The sequence below is a fragment of the Salminus brasiliensis genome, chromosome 17 (assembly GCF_030463535.1).
Source record: "Salminus brasiliensis chromosome 17, fSalBra1.hap2, whole genome shotgun sequence".
NCBI classification, from domain to species: domain Eukaryota; kingdom Metazoa; phylum Chordata; class Actinopteri; order Characiformes; family Bryconidae; genus Salminus; species Salminus brasiliensis.
The window spans coordinates 33,867,217-33,890,624 of record NC_132894.1 but is presented as its reverse complement, the minus strand read 5'-3'; the positions used below and the strand labels follow the sequence as shown (position 1 = coordinate 33,890,624).

At 39.0% G+C, this 23,408-nt stretch overlaps 2 protein-coding genes across 4 annotated transcripts in view; one reads left to right on the top strand and one right to left on the bottom strand.

Annotated features, from left to right (window-relative positions):
• The window catches only part of ankdd1a (ankyrin repeat and death domain containing 1A), a 16,182-nt gene extending 1,854 nt beyond the window's left edge, over positions 1-14,328 (top strand). The window contains exons 3-16 of one of the 2 annotated variants that reach the window (XR_011977734.1): positions 1,348-1,446; positions 3,478-3,576; positions 4,689-4,793; positions 5,563-5,661; positions 7,047-7,145; positions 7,239-7,337; positions 8,036-8,134; positions 8,933-9,031; positions 9,146-9,244; positions 9,366-9,461; positions 10,090-10,291; positions 10,885-11,016; positions 12,133-12,355; positions 12,870-12,880. Coding sequence is in view for 1 of the 2 variants with exons in the window: in XM_072660780.1 (XP_072516881.1) it covers positions 1,348-1,446; positions 3,478-3,576; positions 4,689-4,793; positions 5,563-5,661; positions 7,047-7,145; positions 7,239-7,337; positions 8,036-8,134; positions 8,933-9,031; positions 9,146-9,244; positions 9,366-9,461; positions 10,090-10,291; positions 10,885-11,016; positions 12,133-12,194 (1,389 nt within the window). In the remaining variant the exon portion in view is untranslated. Of the gene's footprint in view, positions 1-1,347; positions 1,447-3,477; positions 3,577-4,688; positions 4,794-5,562; positions 5,662-7,046; positions 7,146-7,238; positions 7,338-8,035; positions 8,135-8,932; positions 9,032-9,145; positions 9,245-9,365; positions 9,462-10,089; positions 10,292-10,884; positions 11,017-12,132 lie in introns of both variants that reach the window. The other variant, XM_072660780.1, reaches the window with a different exon arrangement.
• A 1,661-nt stretch (positions 14,329-15,989) lies between these two features.
• On the bottom strand, positions 15,990-21,775 carry spg21 (SPG21 abhydrolase domain containing, maspardin). 2 transcript variants are annotated; one of them, XM_072660830.1, is made up of 9 exons: positions 21,694-21,775; positions 20,754-20,818; positions 20,328-20,489; positions 18,611-18,691; positions 18,343-18,488; positions 18,159-18,267; positions 17,675-17,782; positions 17,426-17,566; positions 15,990-16,545 (listed from the first exon to the last, which is right to left on the bottom strand). In XM_072660830.1, the coding sequence occupies exons 2-9, from the start codon at positions 20,814-20,816 to the stop codon at positions 16,420-16,422; spliced, it is 936 nt and encodes a 311-aa protein (XP_072516931.1). In that variant the 5' UTR covers positions 20,817-20,818; positions 21,694-21,775; the 3' UTR covers positions 15,990-16,419. The 2 variants fall into 2 exon arrangements, with proteins under 2 accessions (XP_072516931.1, XP_072516930.1); XM_072660829.1 differs by having other exon boundaries at positions 16,453-17,225.
• Between the last annotated feature and the right edge of the window lie 1,633 nt (positions 21,776-23,408).

Sequence of the window (23,408 nt, the reverse complement as noted above, 5' to 3'; positions counted from 1 at the left end):
AGGCACAAGCAGGGTAGAATAGAGCCAATCAGAGGCCTTTCTGCTTTGTATGTTGGCATGGTGATCAGTGGATGTGTCATCATTCGGAAAATTGCAAACCACCACTACATAATAGAGGAAAAAATACTCACTATTGCATTATCAATTAGATGGAGTTACAGACTCAGAACAGGAATAGAGTAATTTAATAACATAAAATTATATATTTCTTAACAAGGGAAATGTGTGTGGAAGATTATGTTTTGTTTTTTTTTTATATTTTTTATATTTTTAAGAATTTTATTATTCACATTGTAGTGTTTAGTGTAGTGAGTTCTTTATGTACTTTTTTTGAATTACTGAAACAGTATTGAACTTTGGCTGCTTTGCTCAGCTCAGATATTGTGTGAAAGTGGTTTACTGCAGTTGATTCGATAAAAACAAATATAATAATACAAAATAATAAATAATAAAATAATAATAATAAAAATAATGTAAAATATATATACACACAATATATATACACTGATCAGCTGATGTAAAGTCAGAGACAGAAGCTCTGTATCTGCTGCTGTACAGTGTGTGTTGGTCATCCTCTAGTCCTTCATCAGTGCTCACAGGACGCTGCTGCCCACAGGACGCTGTCGGCTGGTTGGTGGACTATTCTCAGTCCAGCTGCACTGCTGTGTCTGATCCCCCAACCCAACACACTCCACTAACATACCACCACCACCACCACCATGCAGTGCTGGGAGTGACCCGCCACCCAAATCCAAGTCCTGTGGGGTCCTGAAGAACAAACAGGGTGAAAGGAGGCTAATATCAAAGTATGTAGAGAAGCAGATGGATACAGTCTGGAATTATAGAACTCCACTGTGAAGAAAGTGAGTAGAGAAGCAAGGAGGTGGTGTTAATGTTATGGCTGATTGATGCATATACATAGTTTTATATTCCACATTACTTTCCAACAGAAATGGACACACAGCCCCTTTAAGTGGGTTGATGTAGAGCGCCACACTGAGCTTTCAGCAGCATGCGGAAATTAAAGGAAGCTGGCCCACGGGAAGTTGTGTTGCAGCCTGCCGTGTGTGCCAGATCCTGTGTCTGGAATGCTTTGCAGCGGAAAGCCTCTGCTTTCTCCCCTTATCACCAGATATGACCCATATTTTACCCTGCAGAGCAGCAGTCTGTGCCCGACTACACAGCAAACATAGCTGGCTGTTGTCTTCTTTGCGGTCTGGCTCCATCTGTGTTAACGGGATGTGTTTTTATAAAGCTAAGAGCAGTCCATGATCACTGTGTCAATGTTTAAGTATCACCTGAATCAACAGCATGGTTTCCGTGTGTTCTCTGCCTCTCTACCTGCAGATGGATCGTAAGGCGCTGCACTGGGCTGCGGGGGCAGGCAGCATGGACGCTCTGCGGCTGTTGTTGGACCATGACACCATGGTGGACGATATGGACAGCGTATGTATCTGTCTCAGTCTGTAGGGCTTCTCAGGGTATCGGCAGGGGTCACCATATCTGTGTATAGCTTTACACCACTGAAATAGCAATCCGCCAAAGTCAGACCGCACCTGGCTCTTAAAGGGAATGACCCATAATTCCCCATGATTCATTAAGAGACTTTGTACATAGCTTTTGAGAGTTTCGAGCCGTGCAGGGCGTAGTTTTCCAGTCGGTACGATAGCAAAGACACATGATCAAGCTGCATGGTGCTCGGTTGACGGCTGGCCTAAGATCGCTAAATTATAGCCCCTTAAATCCCTTATAAACCAGCACGACCCCGTTCACCTCAGTTGCGTCCCCTAATTGCTGCACCTTCCATCTGCTAGCCATATCTATCCCACTATCATCCAGCATAGGACACACAGGGTCATAACAATATGTGAAAATGGCTTTTGTAAAAGCTTTTCTAGAACAGAGATTCTCACACCAAACCATCCTGGCTTTGTTTACGTCTTAAAGAGTCAATTATGCAGATTTTGCATCGTGCAATTATGCACAATTAGCGAAAATTTCCTTTAATTTATTGTAAGATGTATTGTAATACCTATATGTAGTGATATGATAATTGTACAGTATTCTGTTCATATCATGCAGCCTCATCCAGTCATCCTGCATCCCTGTGTGACGTTGAACTGAATAATCCACTGTGCTTTGAAAGCTCCCAGGACTGTTAGAACATTAACCAGGCTACAGCACAGATGCCCAGGTCGTAATGTACAGCCCGGGACGGTTGAGTGTTAACGCTGATGAATATTTCATGCTTCTCTGTTTAATCACCTGTTCAACCACCTGACAGTGAATGACTCCCTTCATTACATCAGAGCTTCTTTATTATGTGCATATTTGACAAAGAGCTGTAGGACAATAGGGCTGCATACAGAAGGACACTAGGACACTACTTGGCTGTATGGTGACTGTATGGAGTTTTTTTAAATCCACAACATGAAGGAGCAGAAAATACATAATTTCCGACCTTTGGCAAAAAATTCCTGGTGATATTAGCATTTTGATTCAGACATGGGAGCCATATTTACAATAAAACGTGACAGGGTGGTAAATATCATCCTAGAATGACCATATATATATATATATATATATATATATATATATATATATATATATATACATTGCATTAACAGAAGACATAAATAAATAAAAAACAGTTTTAACTTTCTATTTTGCGTGACGGGGTGGTTGACGGCGATGAAGAATCCAAAATCAACAAATTTAACGTCAAAGCTTTTTCCTGCTTTCAAGGCTCAGGTGCCGTCACTTTCTTTTTGTGATGTCATTTATAGCAGTGCATTATTATTAGACTAAACAAATTATTGTGACTGGGTGGTAAGTTGAACTTAGGGCTGCACACAAACGCATGACATTTTCACAAAATTAAGGCTGTTATTTTGAATGAGGATAAATGATATAAACAGGGACACGCAGATAATGCTAACATTAATATATTTTAAATGTAGTTTAAAATAAGTTTTAAACTAAAGATAAAAAAATAATCTAAACTCTAATAATAATCTAAACTAAAAAGATATAAAAAAATTATTTTAATATTTTGGATGCAGATATCATTTTGGCCAATACAGACATGTGGAAATTAATTCTACTATGTCATGTTAACAATAAGTATTAATGATACTTAATAACACTTTGGCACATTTCATAGAAACACCCATTTTTCAAGATTTTCATAACATTTTACCCAGAGTACACACACACACACACACACACACACACACACACACACACACACACACACACACACACACACACACAATCAGCCCATTTTATAGAGCATCTTATTGCAGCTGTACCTGCATTTGAAGTGTGATTGTAGTTTGAGTATCTAAGGAATATCTTTCCTAATTAGCTTTAATGAGAAACACATTGCTTATTAGCCTTCTCCTCTTATTATGTAGCTGGATAGCTCCTTTATTTGCTTAGACGGCCGATTCTCACAGCTTTGTGTTTGGTTTTCAGTTTGGGATGAACGCTCTTCTGTTAGCCGCCTGGTTTGGCCACCTCAAAATCCTGCAGATCCTCGTCTCATCTGGTGCAAAACTCAACTGTGAGAACAAAGTAAGGCTCTCGCTCTGGTCTGACTGCGGGGGAGTGGGGCTGCGGGAGTGCAGAGCGGTCTTTGTTTGTTCTCAGCTGTTAAAATATGCAGAATACACATCGTCCGTCTGCACTGGAGTCTCAGTGAAACTGAAAGCAAAGCATGAAAGATACAGTTTAAACAAACCTTGTAAATGAAGACTGAACAGTTTCATCTAAAGGTGTTTACATTAATATTATTATAATTATTATTTTTTATTAGTATTATTGAATGTGTCTTTTTTATCTGTACTCAGTTGCATATAATGTATATTATATGTGCCTATGTGTGTGAGCTTGTAAGTATATATATCGTTACAGTCACAAAACCGAAATCTCCAAAATTAAAACTTTTTTGAGAAGAAAAAACCCTTCTTAACTTTCAGTGGAAGTCAATGTAAAAAGATTTTACTCCAAGGCATTTTGGAGCCTTTCTATTGGTCTGTTCATTATGAAAGCAGTGTAAAGAACAGCTGCCAGATTCACATTATGGCAAAATGTGAAAAACAAAAACATTATATATATATATATATATATATATATTAACACATATAATAACACTGAAATTCTGTGAGATTGAAGACATTTTAAACTGTTTTATTTAAAGGTTTAAAGGTAAGAGCAAGAGCTCAATTAAAAGCTAAATAATATCCTGTAGTTCTTATTATTATAAATTATTTTTAAAACAATTCTGTTAAGCAAATTCGTTTAAAACTTTTAACTTTTCAAATTATAATATATTATAAAATATATAAAAAATATATAATATTTTCTGGAAATTAATTGCATTATCTACTAACTGAATGAAACTTCAGCATCTTAACCTATTTTTAGTTTTTAGGTATTTATCAAACAATTTATTTTATCTGATTTATAAAACTGTAAAATATTATAAAAAAGTTAACAAAATGACTAACAAGATGTCAGTACTTAACTACTGCCATTCATATGTCACTTAGTAGGTTATTAATGGACACACATCATTATTCACTGTTAGTCAAGTGTGTAAGTCTTATTATATGCTTAGCTGTATTCAATATGGACTTTATTTTTTCTGTCCACTGACCTGTACAATACCCCATCTGCATTCTCAGAAAGGGTTGAACCTTCTACACTGTGCTGCCCAGAGGGGTCACACCCACATTCTGGAGTTCATCATGGAAGACCTGGAGGACGTGCGACTGAACCGAGTCGACAAGGTGATGATCTTGCATAATTAACATCACCCCTGTGACAATTCTTTAACTGACAGTTCAGCTGTTGCTTAGGTTGCGTTCAGGATGCGGCGGCAAGGGGAAACACAAGATGTTTAGTGGTAAACTAAGCAGTATATTTCATTACTAATGGAAGAACTTCAAGGCTGTTGAACTTAAACAGTGTGATTATTTACTGTATTAGTAATATATATATATATACACTTTATTAGCCTCCTTTCACCCTGTTTGTTCTCAGACTGTAGTATTTGGGTAGTGGGTCATTCTCAGCACTGCAGTGACTGCACTGACTGACATGGTGGTGGCGAGTGTGTTAGTGGTGTGTGTTGTGCTGGTGGTATGAGTGGATCAGACACAGCAGTGCTGCTGGAGTGCTTAAACACTGTGTCTGTCCACTCACTGTCCACTCTCTATTAAACACTACTACCTAGTTGGTCCACGTTGACTCAATCGACTCAAGCCTCTGCCGCCACCCAGAGGAACCCGAGATATGCACATTAAAACAAGCTCTGCTGGTCCTTTATCAGTATTTGAGACGTGTCTGGGAGACCAGGGAGCACTAGTCATAAAACCTTCAAACAGTCTCCGAGTAACGCTTGCTTGGAAAACCCTCATAAATGTTTCCGAGAATGTGATAGAACGGGGCGGGATGTTAAACACACACTTCTGTGACTCTGAGCTGGCAGTGATGATGTGAAGTTCACCAGAAAATGACGTCCTATCTAACCTGCGGCCTTCTGGTCCTGTGTGTCAGTCAGGTAAGACAGCGTTTCACCTGGCAGCAGAGCACGGGCAGTTGGAGGTGACCGAGTTCCTCATTGGTATGGGCTGCGCTCGCGACCTGAAGGACAAGGTGAGAAAGATCAGGAGGCTCTGGTATGTTCAGCCGCCTGCCTCTGCAACCCCCGCTGTAACTAATTAGCCTCCCACTGATTGGAAAATTAAGCACAGAGCAGAGCTCTTCAAAAGCAGGTCATTAGCAGCACGCTTTCTGAGTCATGGTTTATGAGTCAGGCTCTGAATGGACACAAAATAAGGCTGAAGCTAGAACCTGTGTGGGGTTCTGCTTGGTGTTGTGTAGTAACATCAAGAAAGGGTCAGTGTTGTTCAGTGACCGACTGTAAAGAGCAGTGAATTAAGACCCCCCAAAAAGGTTTCCAGTCAAGAACACAATGTACTGTAGTCCGCAGGGGTGTAGCGATCCGTAAAATCCACAAGTTGTGTCTGGAAATGTGGCTTATATCAGTATAGTCGCTGTCATGCAAAAAGCACATATTTCCAAATTAGCAACTTAAAGCAACAGTCTGTAATTTCGGGGGATTTGGGGATTTAGAGACCTCTCTGGTCAGAATGTGTAATTGCATCAAGCAATGACTGTACAGGTAAACGGTTCTGGATCCTCTTTTAGAGGCTGTGCATGTGACGTCACTGCGTAGAGACATTACATGGCCATGGAAAACTCCCACGAAAACCTACCAGACCGCTCTGACTACGAAAAGTCCACTCAGAGAGACTACTGCTTTCAAATATAATGAAAAAATCTTAAGGACTGCTGCTTTAACTTTCTATGGAAAAATGTATTCTAATATTTGAGGTCATTTTGGAGCATTCCTATTGGTCCATTCACTATGAATTCTTGCGGCAATGTATTTTTATGTACATTTATTTAAAAAAAATGGGTTTATGGGTAACTAGCGGCAATATGTTAATGTTTATTATGGAAATTAACATTATAAAAGAACAATATTTAGCTCCTGCTGAAAAATCCAGCTGGTTTTGCATGATTTGAGCTGGTCATTCAGGTTATTCACTAAACGTACCCTAGCTGCTAACCAGCTCTTGACCAGTACAGTATGTTACATTTGATTTTGGTCATGCTTGGTCATGCTGGTCGACCAGAGTGGTCAATCTGGCCATGCTGATCAACCAGAGTGGTCAAGCTTGGTCATACTTGTTGTCTAGCGTGGTCAGGTTGATCATGCTTGTAGACCAGCTAAACCATCAACTCAAACTTAAACAAAAACATACCCTATGCTGGTCAAGAGCTACGCTGGTCAACCAGCTAAATCGGCTTGACCAGCTCGAACGTAAATCATTTTACGGGTTGTTTACAGCCTGTCTGATCAACTTTACCTCTTTAAAGATTTCTTATTTAATAAAGCATGAATGCATTGCTGCTGTATGCTTCTTTAGTGTGGTATTGCCTGTGATATTACTGTGTCTTGGGCTTGGGCGCAGGAGGAGAACACAGCTCTGCACCTGGCGGCCAAACATGGCCACACAGAGGTTCTCCAGAAGATTCTGGAGACGGGGGAGAACACCAACGAGAGGAACATTGTAAGTAAAACAGCTTCGTCCACATTCAGTAGATGTTCTGTGCTTTGTTCTGAGTTGTTCTTAGGTTGTGCATGCTTCTCTCTGCTCTGCCAGGACGGCATGACAGCCCTACATCTGGCTGTGGACGGAGGCCATTATGAGTGCGTCAGGCTCTTGCTGGAGGCTCGCTGCAGCATCAACGAACTGACGAACGTACGTGTAAGCGCAGCAATACTGTCAGCTTGATGTGAAGCTGGAGCTTAAGGGCTTCTAGTCTCCCAATGGAGAGAACTTCATTAAGGAGCTGGGCACCTCTAAACTGGTTCACTATATGGGCAAAAGTATTGGGACACCTGCTTTTTCCTTATTTCTTCTGAAAATAAGAGAATTAAAAAGTGTACATCCTGCCTTTTTCGAGTAACTGTCTCTACTGTCCAGAGAAGAAGACTTTCTACTTGATTTTGGAGCAGCATTGCTGTGAGAATTTGATTGCGTTAGTGAGGTCAGGATGTTAAATGATCACCACCCCACCTCATCATCCCCAGCTCCATAAATTATCCCAAAAGTATTGGATGGAGCACCATCCATCATTCCAGAGAACAGAGTTAGTTCCACTGCTCCACAGCTCAATGCTGGGGTGCTTTAATGTCATGCTGGCATTAGGCAGCATGGTCCAATAGGTTCATTTGTATCTGCTCCAGAGAGTCCTATTTTATTATCAGTCTACAGGGACCAGACAAGCTGTGTGTGTATTTGCACAATTTTGTCAGCAATGGGTGCAACTTGCATGCATTTATTAGAAGGGGTGTCCACAAACTTTTGGACAGGAGGAGACTTTTTGCTTTGCTACTGAGAAGGGTTTTATATGAGGTTCTATGAGGTTATATGAGGTTGTTCTTTTCCCTGTTCAGAGAAATATGACTGCTCTTCACTTTGCGGCCCAGCATGGCTTTGACAGAGTGGCCAGGTTACTCGTGGAGGCCGGAGTGAGCCTGGACTCAGTGGACACTGTAAGTACAAATGATGGGAGCAGTAGAGCAGTTGATGCACTACTGGTCCAGAAACACTTAGCCGCCACTTATCTGATTGGAACGGTAATGCGGGGAGGGTCGGCCATTCCATTGAATGACAGTGGATTGGAGTCCAAACTCTTTAGAGATGATTTTGTAAGCTTTTCCAGCCTGATGAGCATCAACATCTCTCAGGTCCTCAAAAATGTGTGGTGGCAGTGGTGGCTCAGCGGTTAGAGCGCCGGGATATCAATAACAGGGTTGTGGGTTCGATTCCCGGGCTCGGCAAGCTGCCACTGTTGGGCCCTTGAGCAAGGCCCTTTACCCTCTCTGCTCCCCGGGCGCTGGAGTTGGCTGCCCACCGCTCTGGGTGTGTGTGTGTACTCACTGCCCCTAACACATGTGTGTGTGAGTGTGTGTGTTCACTACCAGATGGGTTAAATGCGGAGGACACATTTAGCTGTACAGTGTACACTGTACAGTGACAAATATGTGCACCTTTTAAAAATTTGTTGCCACTCACAGATAAGTAATATTGGACCTCATTGTCTATCTAATATTCTATAAATCTAATATTTTTGCCTCGTTTGGTTGATTTGGTTCTCTTTATCAACTTTTTGGGCCTGTGTGAAATTTTAGGTCACATTTCTGCAAAAATATAGAAAATTCAAACTGGTTCACAAACTTTTAAGCACCGCTGTACACGAACAGATAGCTTATTAAATCATATTTCTCGTTATTTGTATTGTAAACTCCATAACTGCTTAAAATGGATCCTGTTTTATCATCCCTCACCAGAACCATACCTCAGCACTACACCTGGCCGTGTTCAACAACTGCACTGAGATCGTAAAAATACTTATCGACGCAGAATGTGACCTGGACATTTTTGACAGTGTGAGTACAGCACACGTCTTTACTTTAGGCTGCCTTTACCAACAGAACATATGAAAATACAAAAAAATGAAAAATATGGTTTAGACTGAGGATAACTGTGAATGTCTTCCACAGAGTCTTCAAACAGCTCTGCACATAGCAGCAGAACACGGACGCCACAGCATAGCTGAAATGATACTCATTGCTGGGGTCAATCTCAGGCTACTCGACAAGGTACAGCTCCAAATCCTGGTCAGATTATACTTATTTAATGCTACTGCTACTATCTGCAGCTGATTAAATGAATAAAATAATAATAATACACTTCTACGTTCCTGCGTTTCCACATTTGCAGCAAGGAAAGACGTCGCTGGATGTCGCAGCCAGAGGAAATCATGTCAACGTTGTGGACATGATTATCAAAGCTGATCGATTTTACAAGTGGGAACAGGTGGATATACAGTGTGTATATATATATATATGTGCACTACATGTCCAAATATTTGTGGACACCTTTCAAATGAATGCATTCAGCTACTATAAGTTGCTGTGTGCAAATGCGCACACACACACACACACACACTCTCTCTCTAAAGCAGCTACAAATGAACCTATTGGCACCATGCTGCCTAATGCCAGGCTTGGGCTAGAAGGATATAAAGCCCCCCAGCATTGAGCTGTGGAGCAGTAGAAGAGCTGTGTTCTCTGGAATGATGGATGATGGTGCTCCATCCAGTACTTTTGCGATGGGTTGGAGATAAGGTGGGGTGGTGATCATCATCATCCAATATCCTGACCTAATTAAAGCTCTTGTCGCCGAATGCAATCAAATCCTCACAACAATGCGCCTCCAAAATCTAGTAGAAAGCCTTCTTCCCTGTAGAGACAGTAGAGACAGTTACTCCAACAAAAGCATGATGAACTCTTTTTAAAACCCTTGATTTCGGAAAAAAACAATGAATGAGCGGGTGTCCCAATACTTTTGTCCATTTCGCATATATCATTTCTGTCGCACAAAAACTCTAAAAGGGCAACTTTACACATCTACTTATGTTTGATTTGGAACCTGACTTTTGCAGGACAATGTGAACAGTGACTGTGACTCCATCGTGGGAAGGAATCTGACCTTCAGGCAGGACCATCAGCTGGAGACGCAGCACATCCGATCTGTTTTATGGAAGCTGGCCACTAAGTACCTGAAGCCTGGAGAGTGGAAGAGACTGGCTCAGCACTGGAGATTCACAGACGCTCACATACGAGCCATAGAACATGAGTGGACAGGTATAGCATTTCCACATAGCACAGTGGGCCTTCACTGGTCCCCTAATTTACCCTCTAGCCTGCCTCAAACAGCACACATACACCAGTCAGACGTAACATTAAAACCACCTGCCTGATATTGTTTAGGCCCATCTTGTGGCATGAAAAAAGCTCTGACCCATCAAGGCATGGTGTCCACATGACCGCTGAAGGTGTCGTGCGGCATCTGGCACCATAACAGTGTCCTGTAAGTTGTGAGGTGGGGCCTCCATGAGCATCAGTGAGCCTTGGGTGCCCATGACTCTATCACTTTTGGTAGGTGCTGACCACTGCATACCAGGAACACCCCACAATGTTCTGACCCAGTCTTGCTCATCTAGGTTCTTATGCTTGCCGGTCTTTCCTGCTTTCAACACAACAGCAGAGATACTTTTTGTAGATAGCACTATGGCATTCAATACATCTGGGGGGAAAAGGCGAAGTCCAACATGAGCTTGGTTAGACTGAAAGGCCTGTAAGGTTGACCCATGTTCCTCATTTTAGACATTTTGAGGCAGATGTGAAACCATCATATGGTCACTGCATGTTGAACTGACTGTTTCTGTCATTTTAAGGTACAAAAAGCTACAAAGAACACGGCCATCGTATGCTGCTGATCTGGCTGCACGGCGTGTTGACTGCTGGAGAAAACCCCATTAAAGGCTTATTTGAAGGCCTGATGGGGATCTCAAGGATGGATTTGGCAGGTGAGCAGGTCAAAGACAGCAGAAACAGCTCACTCACACTTCCACAATATGTGTCCAAATGTTTGTGGACACCCTTTCCAACGAATGCATTCGGCTACTTTACGCTGTCTAGTAGTAGAGTACTAAAGTACTACCAATAGAATAGGACGTGGGTTACATGAGGGGTATAAAGCCTCCAGCATTGACAACTGTGCTCTCTGGAAAAATGGACGGTGGTGCTCCATCCAGTACAGTTGAGATGGGTTGGAGATAACGTAGGGTGGTGAGGTGGGGTGATAATCATCCAACATCCAGCTTTCTCACTGAGTGCAAATAAATGCTCACAGCAATTCTCCTCCAAAATCTAGTAGAAAGCCTTCTTCCTTGGACAGTTACTTCAACAAAAGCACGAGAAACTTGTTTTAATATCCTTGATTTCAGAAGAAACAATAAAAGAGCAGGTGTCCCAATACTTCTGTCCAGTTAATCTATCATTGTCTCGGTATATCATTGATTTTCTCCCTAACTGCCAGTTCTGTTACATCAGCCAGTAGACACCCATACAGGCTAGCATCACACTGAGTGATGGGAGGAGAGGGAATGGCCATCCTACCCACCCATAGAGAGTGCGGCCAGTTATACTCTGTGGGAATCATGTGGGAAAGCTGTGGCATCACCAGGGATGGAACCTATAGTCTGCTAATGATGAAATCCCAACTTTTGAGAATTCTTGTCCCAATCAAACAACAGCTGTCCCTGACTGAAACTAGGCACCTTTGTGGAGCCTATCACCGTGCACCTGCCAGGGAGGGGGCTGGGCTTATGCTCCACTGCTGCGTTCTCTCTTCACTGTAGCTTCCTGTAGCTGCTGTAGCCCGCATCAGATTCAGAACCCTGATGCTGGCCTACAAAGCCAAGACTGGACCAGCCAGCCCCTCCATACTGTATTTCTGAGTAAACAGTGAAGCTCTTCTGTACGTCTCTCTGGAGAAGAACGCCTTCAGTGTAAATATAGATATAAATGAGCCTGAAATGATGGATATGTAATTTTTGTTTTGCATTTTGTTTACATTTTATTTTTACTGAAATATAAGTTGCCATCTTGAGTAATGGATATTTTCTGCTTCTTTCCATCAGAGAGTGTCCGGCAGCAAGCCAATGCAGACCCAGTCTCTCCTAAGAAGTGCACTACAATGTGAAGGCTGGAGAAGGAGGAGTTGATTGTCTTGGAAATCTCTGAAGAAGTGGACGTTTACAACGACTGTGACGAAGTGAACTACAGCACAGCACAACCACCCAACACAACCCAGGCACTGAAGTGCAGCTGTTCACCCATTAGACCACCTGACTGAATCCGTATGTAAGGGCTACGACAATCATTTCATTGATCATGTCAGTGATGCTACGTCATTTTAGCAACCTTTCAAGGGTGTGTATTAGGGTCAGCAACGTACTGCCAATGCACTGTAAAGAAATTTCGAGTAACACTTCATTTGAAGGCTTCCTGTATAGAATATAGGCATTATAATTCCTACATAAGCATTGCATATCCTATTTAAAAATCCTATTTCACAAGATGACCTAAAATGGTCAAATTAGGGCTCTAAATCAGTGGTCATCTTTTTCTTGTATATCCCTGTTATGAAGCACTTTTAGAAATAACTAATAATAAAAATAATAAGGGACTACAAAAGAACAGTGTTTTTCAATGCTAATGCGTAGTGTAAGGTCCCTATGTAGGTAGCCTCCAAACCGTGTTGTTAAAAAAAATAAAAAGAAATACTGAACCTAATTAGTTGTATGCCTGACGTCTTCTCTTGTTATTAATTTACTTTTGTTATTACTACTGTTTTTGCCCTTGATCTTGTCTGCAGAATGCATGGCTTTATCATACAGTAGATGTTTTTGCCGAACCGCTAGAAGAAACGCAAGGACCGCCTCTTGTTTTTCTAGATAAGACATTTTCTCGTACTGACGGCCTGAGGGAAGAGTCCATTAAGTCAAGTCAAGTCAAGTCAAATTTATTTGTATAGCTTTTTACAACTGTTGTCATCACAAAGCAGCTTTACATAATTAGTAATTAAAAAAATAAAAAACATAAAAACACATGAAGGATCAAAGACCCGCAGTGAGCAGCCAACAGCGACAGTGGCAAGGAAAAACTCCCTCAGAGCTGGAGGAAGAAACCTTGGGAGAACCCAAGACTCACAAGGGGGACCGACCCGTCCTCCTCTGATCAGAACTATTTAAAAATGAATGATAAAAATTACCAAACCATCTAAACTGTTGAACCGCTCTGATTATAATCATAATACAATAATCATGGTGTCATAAAACCTAATATAGTCATGGCAGTCATGATGGTCTGATATTAACAGTGGTAGATAGTTAAGAGTCCATTTAGGTTTTAACATGGTCATTAGAGAGGTAGCAGTGGTAGGAGGGTGTGCCTCTGGTATGGGTGGTGGTGGGGCGGGGTCTGCTCATTGGACTGGTAGTTGGCAGCTGGTCTGACGCAGGTAGAGGGGACCTCAGCAGGCAATCTTCCAGCAGGTCGGGCTGGGTGACCATTTACTCTGAGAAGATTAGTATCGGTGTTAGTATCGCAGCAACGCTGACTGCCGGCCTCGCCCAGCATCACTACTGTGGCGTCAGCAGCACAGTACCGACGGCTGCCGGTCTCGCCTAGCATTGCCATCGCGGTGTTGGCATCGCTATTGCTGTGTTAGGCCCTTCACATCTCAACACTAGCAGATACGTGGTCCACATCTTAAGGCTCTGAGGGCAAGGCTTGAGTCCTTTACCAGGCAGGGTCACATAATAATTGGTCCATGAAACCTAATAGAGGTCAGTTTATGCCACAGAACCTTTTTCACTGTAAAGAGCTCTTTATATCTCCCCATTGTTGAAATTACATTGACAATTCTATCCAGCCAATGGCGCTCTGGCAAAACTAGGCTTGCTTGTTTTGTTTTTTTGGAGAAAAAAAGATGACTTACCTTAAACTGTGATTTATGTAAATGTTATAGTAAAATGGTATTTTTTAAAAACTCTAATGTTTAATTGTCCCTTTAGAGCTAGAATCAGGATTTTTTGGGCTGATTGGTTCATGAAGAGATTGTGTGATTGTGTTTAGTCAAGCCTCCTGGCTTTTGCTGAACCTACAGATGAAATTACATAAACTAGTTTTCTCACAATTATTCATTATTAATACACTACTCAGTTCTACAGTTCATACAGATGTCCCGAGTACTGCTTTAAAATTGTATAATTCTATACTTAATTTTTGTTTGTTGTTATTATTATTATTATTAGTATGATTATTATATTTTTTTTAAAGAAAATAAATATACCATATCCGAATACAGGGCCAACCGAACCACTTATCAAGAGAAATTTCTTAATTTATCATGGATTAATGAATCCTTTTCTATGTGTAAAGTACGCAGGCTGTGGATGGTGCAGTGATGCACACTTTCTGGATTGTTATTAATAACTATTAAAGAATTATGAAACTCATTTTTGTGGAATTTCTGCACACAAACGTTCCTCAGTAATGAATCCAAACCAGTTTGAACTGACATAGCTCGTAAATGGCACTTTCTTTCCCGATGTTCAAATCTGGGTATTAGGAGTCACAGGCGTGAGCTCAGACATGGATCAGCAACTCGGGCTAAACGTCAGACCTTCTTTGTTCCACATGACTGACCTGCAGGAACGGAGAATTTCTGTCCCGTGCAGAAATGCTTTCAATACTTATATACCGGCTGAGTGATCACGCTTATACAGAAAGAGCATCGCTTCTTTTTTTACATTGTGTCTACATTTGTTTATGAATTGACCAATAGAAATGCTCCAAAATGACCTGGAATAAAATAATTCGACATGCACTTTCATTTAAAGTTAGAAAGGTTTTTGCCCTCTCCTGCAAATCTGCTTCACAAAGTAATACTATCCATCATTCAAATGTTTGGGTATCATTTTTTAAAAATATATAATTATATAATAAAAATATATATATTGCATTGAGATGCTACAATTTAAAAAGAAAAAATGAGTAGATGCAAGATGTGTCCAGCATGATGAACAGACCTCTAGGTGAATGATAGAGAAAGCTGTATATCTTTGAAAAATTAAGTTATAAGAAAATAAATGTACAGAATTCTTTGCAGATATTTTTTGTACAGAATTCTTGTACAGATCTTAAAGCAGATATTTTGTAAAATAATTACAGTAAATAATTAATGACTTTTATTCTTTAGCTTTTAATGAAATTGTGGTTCCTAAAAACTTAAAACAGCACAAATGTTAGCTGGCATTAAGCTGTTAAGCAATTATTAATATAATAAGTGATTCTGCACTGTAATATAAGCCTGTGTGCCCATATTTCATCGTCATAACAAAAACCTTTTCCTTTTTTTACATTTATCATGTTACACTTCTAGGGTTAATGTGAACCTGGTGGTTCTACTTTATATCATGTCAAAAATATTAATGGACCAATTGCAGTGATCCAAAATATTACACTGACTTACATTGAGGTTTCTTTCCCCCCCCTCTTCTTAAAGCAACATTATGTAAATTTTTTACCTTAAAATATCAGCTTCAAAATCATGGTGATGCTGCACTGACTTGTAATAGAGCTGCTATTGTTACTAGTCTGGACTTCGAATAAGCAGGACAATGTTCACGAGAACGGCGTAATTCATATCTGTGTAAAGTCCTGTAAAGACCTCAGTCAACCAACGTATTCTTTCAATTTCAGTGCCGGTTCTGTATCTCTCAAAAGTCAAAAAATGCATGTGTAAAGCATGTCTGAGTGGTAGCTCAAGTGTGAATTACACTTCTCCACTGTAGGGGGAGCCCAGGAGCAAGAAATACAAATTTTCCATAATGTTGCTTTAAACATTGTCATTTAGAAGATATGACAGCAATGCTTGATCTGTACTTGATAAAGATACTTTTACACTTAAAAACGTCTAAGCATGCAACACTTGTAGGTTATACTTTTAATCAGTGCATGAGTTACAAAAACGTTCAAAAGAAGAAAAAAAAAAAAAAGAAAAAAGCGGAAATGGATGAAAGAAAAAACAAACAAACAAACAAAAAAAAACCCAAAACAAAATAGGACAATAAGAAGTGCAAAATCGACCAGACGTAAGGTATTTATATCACATAAGGCAGCAAGTTCAAAAAAGCATCCTGTGAAATCTGCGCTGACCAAGTACATAAATTATTTACAGTCATAATACAATATCAAAATATTGTTTCTGTAAAGTAAAAATAAGCTCTTGTAGTCCATTGTTTTGATTGGATCCATCATAGAAAACCATGACACCAACGGGGGACCTCTCTGGAAGGTGATGTACAGCGCTGTTTAATGCTTCTGTAGTTGGCCCAGTGCTGTGGGATGGAGGGGTCCTCTCACGATTCACCGTCACTCTCTCTGCAGTTGTTCAGGCTGCTCTGCTGGACTTCGAGTTCCTCAGCACTGACCATAGCTGGGTTGATGGCGGCATACCTCGTCCCATGGAACTGTCGCAGGTGTATCTGCAGCCAAACCATAAAACAGTTGGTGATGAAGTGAGGAGAACATCAGGGTCTTATTTTGTTGTGGTCCTCATAAAACCTCATATCTCCAAATAGTAGCATTACAAGGGAAACTTTTAACATTACGTTCTTAATTTATTATTTTAATTTTTTTTATGTAAGATTATATTCCAATTCCAAAAATGTGACCCTTCAATCCATCCACAGTAGAACAGGCTGAAGCCCAGCTGTTTGCACACTGTACTGTATTGTTTCTAAAGCTTCTTTAAAGCACAATTTCAGCACCTTATGTTGGCCAGCATTCGCAGATGACCTGTGGACCTCTAACTCAACCAGCAAAGTAGAGCTCCAGTTTCCCTTGAGAGCCTCCACTGTAACTAGAGCCCACAAGCTCTATGAATGAGAACTGAGAGCTGAACCACTGACTGTATATATGCCTATATAACATTTTGTAGGTCCCCCTTGAGCTGCCATAACAGCTCTGACCCCTCAAGCCATGGGCACCACAAGATCTCTGAAGGCGTCCTGCTGTGGTATCTTCCCCCAAGACACCACATTAGCAGCAGATCCATTAAGTCCTGTAAGTTGTGAGGTGGGTCCTCCATGAGCATCCATGTCCAGTCTTGGGCACCCATGACCCTGTTGTCTTTCCTTGGAGCACTTTTGGTAGGTCCCGACCACTGCATATGAAAAATACCTTACAAGACCTGCCTGATGTTTTGGAGATGTTCTGAGACAGTAGTCTAGAACGTCACACTTTGGCGATGTGTTAATAACACTATAGACTACAGGCTATGTTACACAATGAAAAGCTCCCAGCAGCATCACACCTCTGAGAACTTTTTTTTATTTGGGCTTAAGACAAATAAACTGAACTCACCTGGATGTAAAGGTTGACTTCAGCGCTTCTGCAAAGGTACGGGAAGTTTCCACCAGTTTTGAGGTGAGCCCTTCTTGCATTGGGGTACAGCTTATACATTTCCTCCTTTGCCTCGTTTGAAAGAGCGCTCTGATCGAACACCTGCGGCAGACACAACACACACAGTCACCCTCATCACAGGAACACAGTAACGCTGCCTGGCATGGCGATAGTTAGCTAAATCCAATGTGTCAGGAGGCAAAAACTTACATCCATAATGGTAACTGCAACGTCCTTTATTTTGTGAGGTTCGACGTAAGAGTTTTGGCAGTTCAGGGTGAGCCTGGAGGCCAGTTCACTCTGGTTCAGGCTCTCCAGCTGAAACACAAAGAGCGCACTCTGTTAGCCAATCAATGGAATTGAGGAATGAGGCGGATTTGCTTCGGGCATGAGAACAAAGGTTCCTTTCCCCAAATTTTGGTCTACAACACCAAAGCGAGGTGTACGCACCGTCTAGTCTCTTCAATACTGTAAACACATAGACTTCTGTGCCTGATCAGCCTTCATAGGAGTCAGTAATATTGGATTTAATAGCATGCACATCAATTCCATACACAGCCTAGCTGCCAATCAACGGTGCTTCTGATACCTTTTCACTGAGCTTCATACGGAGTTTCTCTACTCAGCAAGTCCTGAACCCCTCTCAGCTCTACTGCACTACAACCGAATGTACACAAGAGCACAGAATACTTACTCTATCAACCATAAAGTCTATGGCATCTGCCATTTTGGGATCTACAGGTCCTTTGGCAAAGTTCCCGAGAACAATCTTCTTCAGCATAAAGGCTGGCATCAGCCAGAAACTGCAAGGGAACATCAAAATGTGAGAACACTGGAGGTCTGTGTATAAGTTCTATGTGTTACATGCAAAGTCCTACCTGTTAGCTGTCCACGTTTGGTTAAAAATGGATGTGTCGCTGAATGAATTGCACAGGATGAGAGAATGCACTCGAGGTGATTTGTGTGTCACCTCTGCAAACTTCTGAGCCAGAAATCCTCCCAAGGAAGCTCCAAATAAGTGTACCTAGTAATGATAAAATAAAAAACAGGGGGTTAAAAAAAAGAGTTAATGTACTTATGACTATAAATGGCTAGATGGGTATAGTATATTATGAGACCTTTAACAAAAAGGACAGCTGGTCAAACCTTATCCAGCTGCAAGTGGTCCAACAGCTTCCTAAATCCATCACAGAATTCTAGAAGGTCCCAGTAGACAGGGTACTGGAGCTGCAGGAGATACAGAACGAGGTAAATGAGCAAGTTGAGCTGCTGCCGTTGTGACTCTCTCTTTAACTCGGAGTTAAGAGCAGGTGCTTTAGGGTATCTGAGATGCGTAGAGCTAGATTCTCATTTTTTCACTATACAGACCACACTAAGCCAGGTCTAAAGGTGGACGTCAGCAGCAGCAGCAGCAGCAGCCCACTTTCTTCTCAACTGCGCTCTCGCTAGTAATGACCCTCAATGCACATAACCGTAAAGATGAGCTAACTAACTAACACTGACTGTTACATGAACATTACACACCCAGCCAAGACGAGACCTAAGAGTGGAGTGATGTTTGGTTTTAGGAGTCATGAATGAGTATTTACCAAAATTAATATCATCTCAAATGTGTTTAATTATACAGTAAAACTATCTATTATTTCAAGCAGTGCTGGAGCAGAATGGAAAGCCTGCTGAACATGCCATTACCTGCGGGTTCTCAAGCTGTTTGTCTTCTTAACAGGGAGCAGCAGGTTAATACTGCTAATAAACTCGTTTAATTTTCACTTTGTGAATACGATTATTATGGTTACTTTTGATTCATTATTCTACTTCATTTATTTATTCATTTTATTATTTTTTTTTTTTTATTATTTTATTTTTATTTACTATCTCTTGCTTGTGTTTAATGCTCAGTTACATTGTAAGAGAGCGTCACTCTTAATGCACACATTCATTCAAATAATAATTAGTTGACTGATTTATTGATTGATTGATTGATTGGGCAGATAACAGCAGAAAAGACAACTGGATCAATCGAATCTGATCAGAACATGCAGCCAATCAAGTTTGAAGTAGCACACACTCACACTGTAAGAGTTTTAGACATTTTAACATTAATACTTGCGGCTCTGAGGCCTTTCAGGCCTGAAGTTATGCTTATTTAAGGAGGTACTAAAGGTCTTCAATGTAATCTAACAAACAAATACATCAAATCATGTATTTATTTATTTATTTATGGCATTTAGATGCTCTTATCCAGAGCGACTTACTAGGAGGGCCAATGTAGTGTTAGGAGTCTTGACCAAGGACTCTTATTGGTGTAGTGCAGCACAGGCACCCAGACCGGGAATCGAACCCCAGTCATGTGATACAACAACCACAATTTGACTAATAATTTGTATGTTAATTGTGTTGTCAGTAATGTTTTGAGTAGTTTGACCATAAGAGTCTGCTGTTAAGTAAAAACCTTCATCTTAAGTAAAGAGCTTCAATTGAAAACAGCTCATTTTAGAGAGTCGTAGTTTTTAAAGAAACTCCGGTGCAGTGACAGAAAGAGCTAAAAGGAATTTTCAGCTGAAACTTGAGGTTTCAAAGTGAAGTGAAACTGTTTTATTAAAAATCACCTTTGTAACTCAAACAAATCAACTCTCTTAGGTCTTAGATGTAATAAAAGAGTAACAAAAATAACTAATAAGAGTCCATGTAAACCTACTAACTCAATGTAAGACTTTATTATTGTCATAATAAATTATTTATTTATTATATATATTTACTCATTTAATTTTCATAAGCTTTTCATTTAAGACAAATTTAGATTAGATTAGATATTTAATGACCCACCGGCACACTGACCACCGGTGAGTTTCAAGAAGCTTACCGAAATGACCCGATAGCCCCAACCGGTGAGAGCCAAAATCTGCTGAAAGAAAACCTCAGCTGTACCGCTCACAGGAGGAAGGAAGATGATCGGGCACCTGATGGTCTTAGGCCCGGCGTCGTAGAGCGACCAGACTTTACTGTCATCATCATCTACAATGATCTGAAAAGCAGCAAACGCGGCACAGCGTCACAAGCACAGCGGCCTGCCCTCAGTCACATTCCTAAAGGTGCTGGATCACAAGGCTGGATCACATGGTACAAATCATGAAGAGATGGAGAGACTTAAGAAGCCATGAGGAAACGTGGCCATGGGATATCAAACACATTAAAATAACACTGAGGCTAAAATGTGAAAATGTATAATAATCAGACCGGGCAACCTGATCCCGCTGGACCTAAATGAATAATAGGAGGATAGGCTTACCCTTTTCAGGGGCACAGTGCTTCGAAACCAGTTGTAGTCAGGAGACACTCTTATCTCCTCCATTTCTAAAATAGATTCAATTTACAGGTTAAAACATAAAGAGGACTACAGAATCAATAATGTTCAGTAGTGCCTAAAAGTACTGCTTTTATGTAACATCATAAGCCTTGTTAAAGTGAACAAATAATTCAATAATAGATTTTTTTTAATAAAATAATGTCAGAACATATATATATATATATATACACACATATATATATATATATATATATATATATATATATATATATATATATACACACACACACACACACATATATATATATATATATACATACATACATATACAGAACCATACAGCACCTATTCTGCCACTCATCACCTATTTATGATTAATATTTGAATATAATTATACTTAATAAATGGTGTCTGGATTTTTTCTTGCACTGTAGCCAGAACTAAAAGGCAAAATCTCTCATCAGGGGTCCAAACCAGCCCACAGCAGTTTACCCTCCTTCATGCTGTTTGTGATGGATCACTTCATCAGCCCCAACTAGCGACACATCCATATAATAATTCTTATGATAATAACAGCTCATACTAAACGAGATCACTGACTAGCGATACTCCTGGACGCGGAATCAGACACGTTTCTCCTCCTCGACATGTTTGTACTGAAATGTCTGATCCAGCTGGCTTCACACACGTCTCTCCCGTTCCACCTTAAATGGCGCACTAGCTGCGTTCTGGAGCTGCACAGCAGAGCGCGGAGCAGCTGCCCGATTTAAGGTGGAACGGAACATTAGAAAAAGGAGCGAAAAACGGGGCGAAATATCGATATTCTTACACTGAAAACAGTCATGGAAATGTCGTAAAGGGCTGTGTTACACCACAGCGAGGTACAGATAATATTACTGTGCTTTCTTTAGAGCTGATTTACCTTTAGCGGAGACTTCAGCCTCGGATCAGCACCATTTTAGCAACAAACCGAAAAGTCATATGACAGCGAGTTCCGCATCTTACTCACGGCTCTGCGCATGCTCAGTATGATCACCACTTTGTGACGAACACACACACACACACACACACACACACACACACACACACACACACACACACACACACACACACACACACACACACACACACACATATATATATTATCATTTCATTATATAATATTTGATATTTGTTTTTATTTTTATGATTTTATATATATATATATATATATATCAAATGTATTTAAACATATTTTTTTTTGCCCCAGGGTTTTGTGTATGTGCATAGGTATATATATATATATATAATTTCATTTAGTTTTATTTACACCTTATATTCATTTATGTTTTTAACTAACAATGTTAACAATATCGTTTATTATTTTACATTATTTTATATTTTAAATACTTTTGATGTGTTTTAGTTTATGTTTATTATATATTATATAATTATATATATATATATGAAGGGAGTAAACCAAAATATTTTACATAAATATATATATAATGTAATATTTCATAATATCATATATTATTTTTGTTTTTATTTTTATGACTTTATATATATGTATATATATCAAATGTATTTAAACATATTTTTTGCTCCAGGTTTTGTGTATGTGTATGTTTTCTGTATGTGCATAGGTATATATATATATATATATATATATATATATATATATATATATATATATATATATATATATATATATATATATATATAATTTTATTTAGTTTTATTTACACCTTATATTCATGTTTTTATGTGTATTAGTTTATGTATATATATATATATATATATATATATGAAGGGAGTAAACCAAAATATTTTACATAAATATATATATAATACAATATTTCATAATATAATATATAATGTTTTTATTTTTATGATTTATATATATATATATATATATATATATATATATATATATATATCAAATGTATTTAAACATATTTTTTTGCCCCAGGGTTTTGTGTATGTGCATAGGTATATATATATATATATAATTGTATTTAGTTTTATTTACACCTTATATTCATGTTTTTAACTAACAATGTTAATAATATCGTTTATTATTTTACATTATTTTATATTTTAAATACTTTTGATGTGTTTTAGTTTATGTTTATTACATATTATATAATTATATATATATATATGAAGGGAGTAAACCAAAATATTTTACATAAATATATATATAATGTAATATTTCATAATATCATATATTATTTTTGTTTTTATTTTTATGATTTTATATATATGTATATATATCAAATGTATTTAAACATATTTTTTTGCCCCAGGATTTTGTGTATGTGCATAGGTATATATATATATATATATATAATTTTATTTACACCTTATATTCATGTTTTTAACTAACAATGTTAATAATATCGTTTATTATTTTACATTATTTTATATTTTAAATACTTTTGATGTGTTTTAGTTTATGTTTATTACATATTATATAATTATATATATATATATGAAGGGAGTAAACCAAAATATTTTACATAAATATATATATAATGTAATATTTCATAATATCATATATTATTTTTGTTTTTATTTTTATGATTTTATATATATGTATATATATCAAATGTATTTAAACATATTTTTTTGCCCCAGGATTTTGTGTATGTGCAT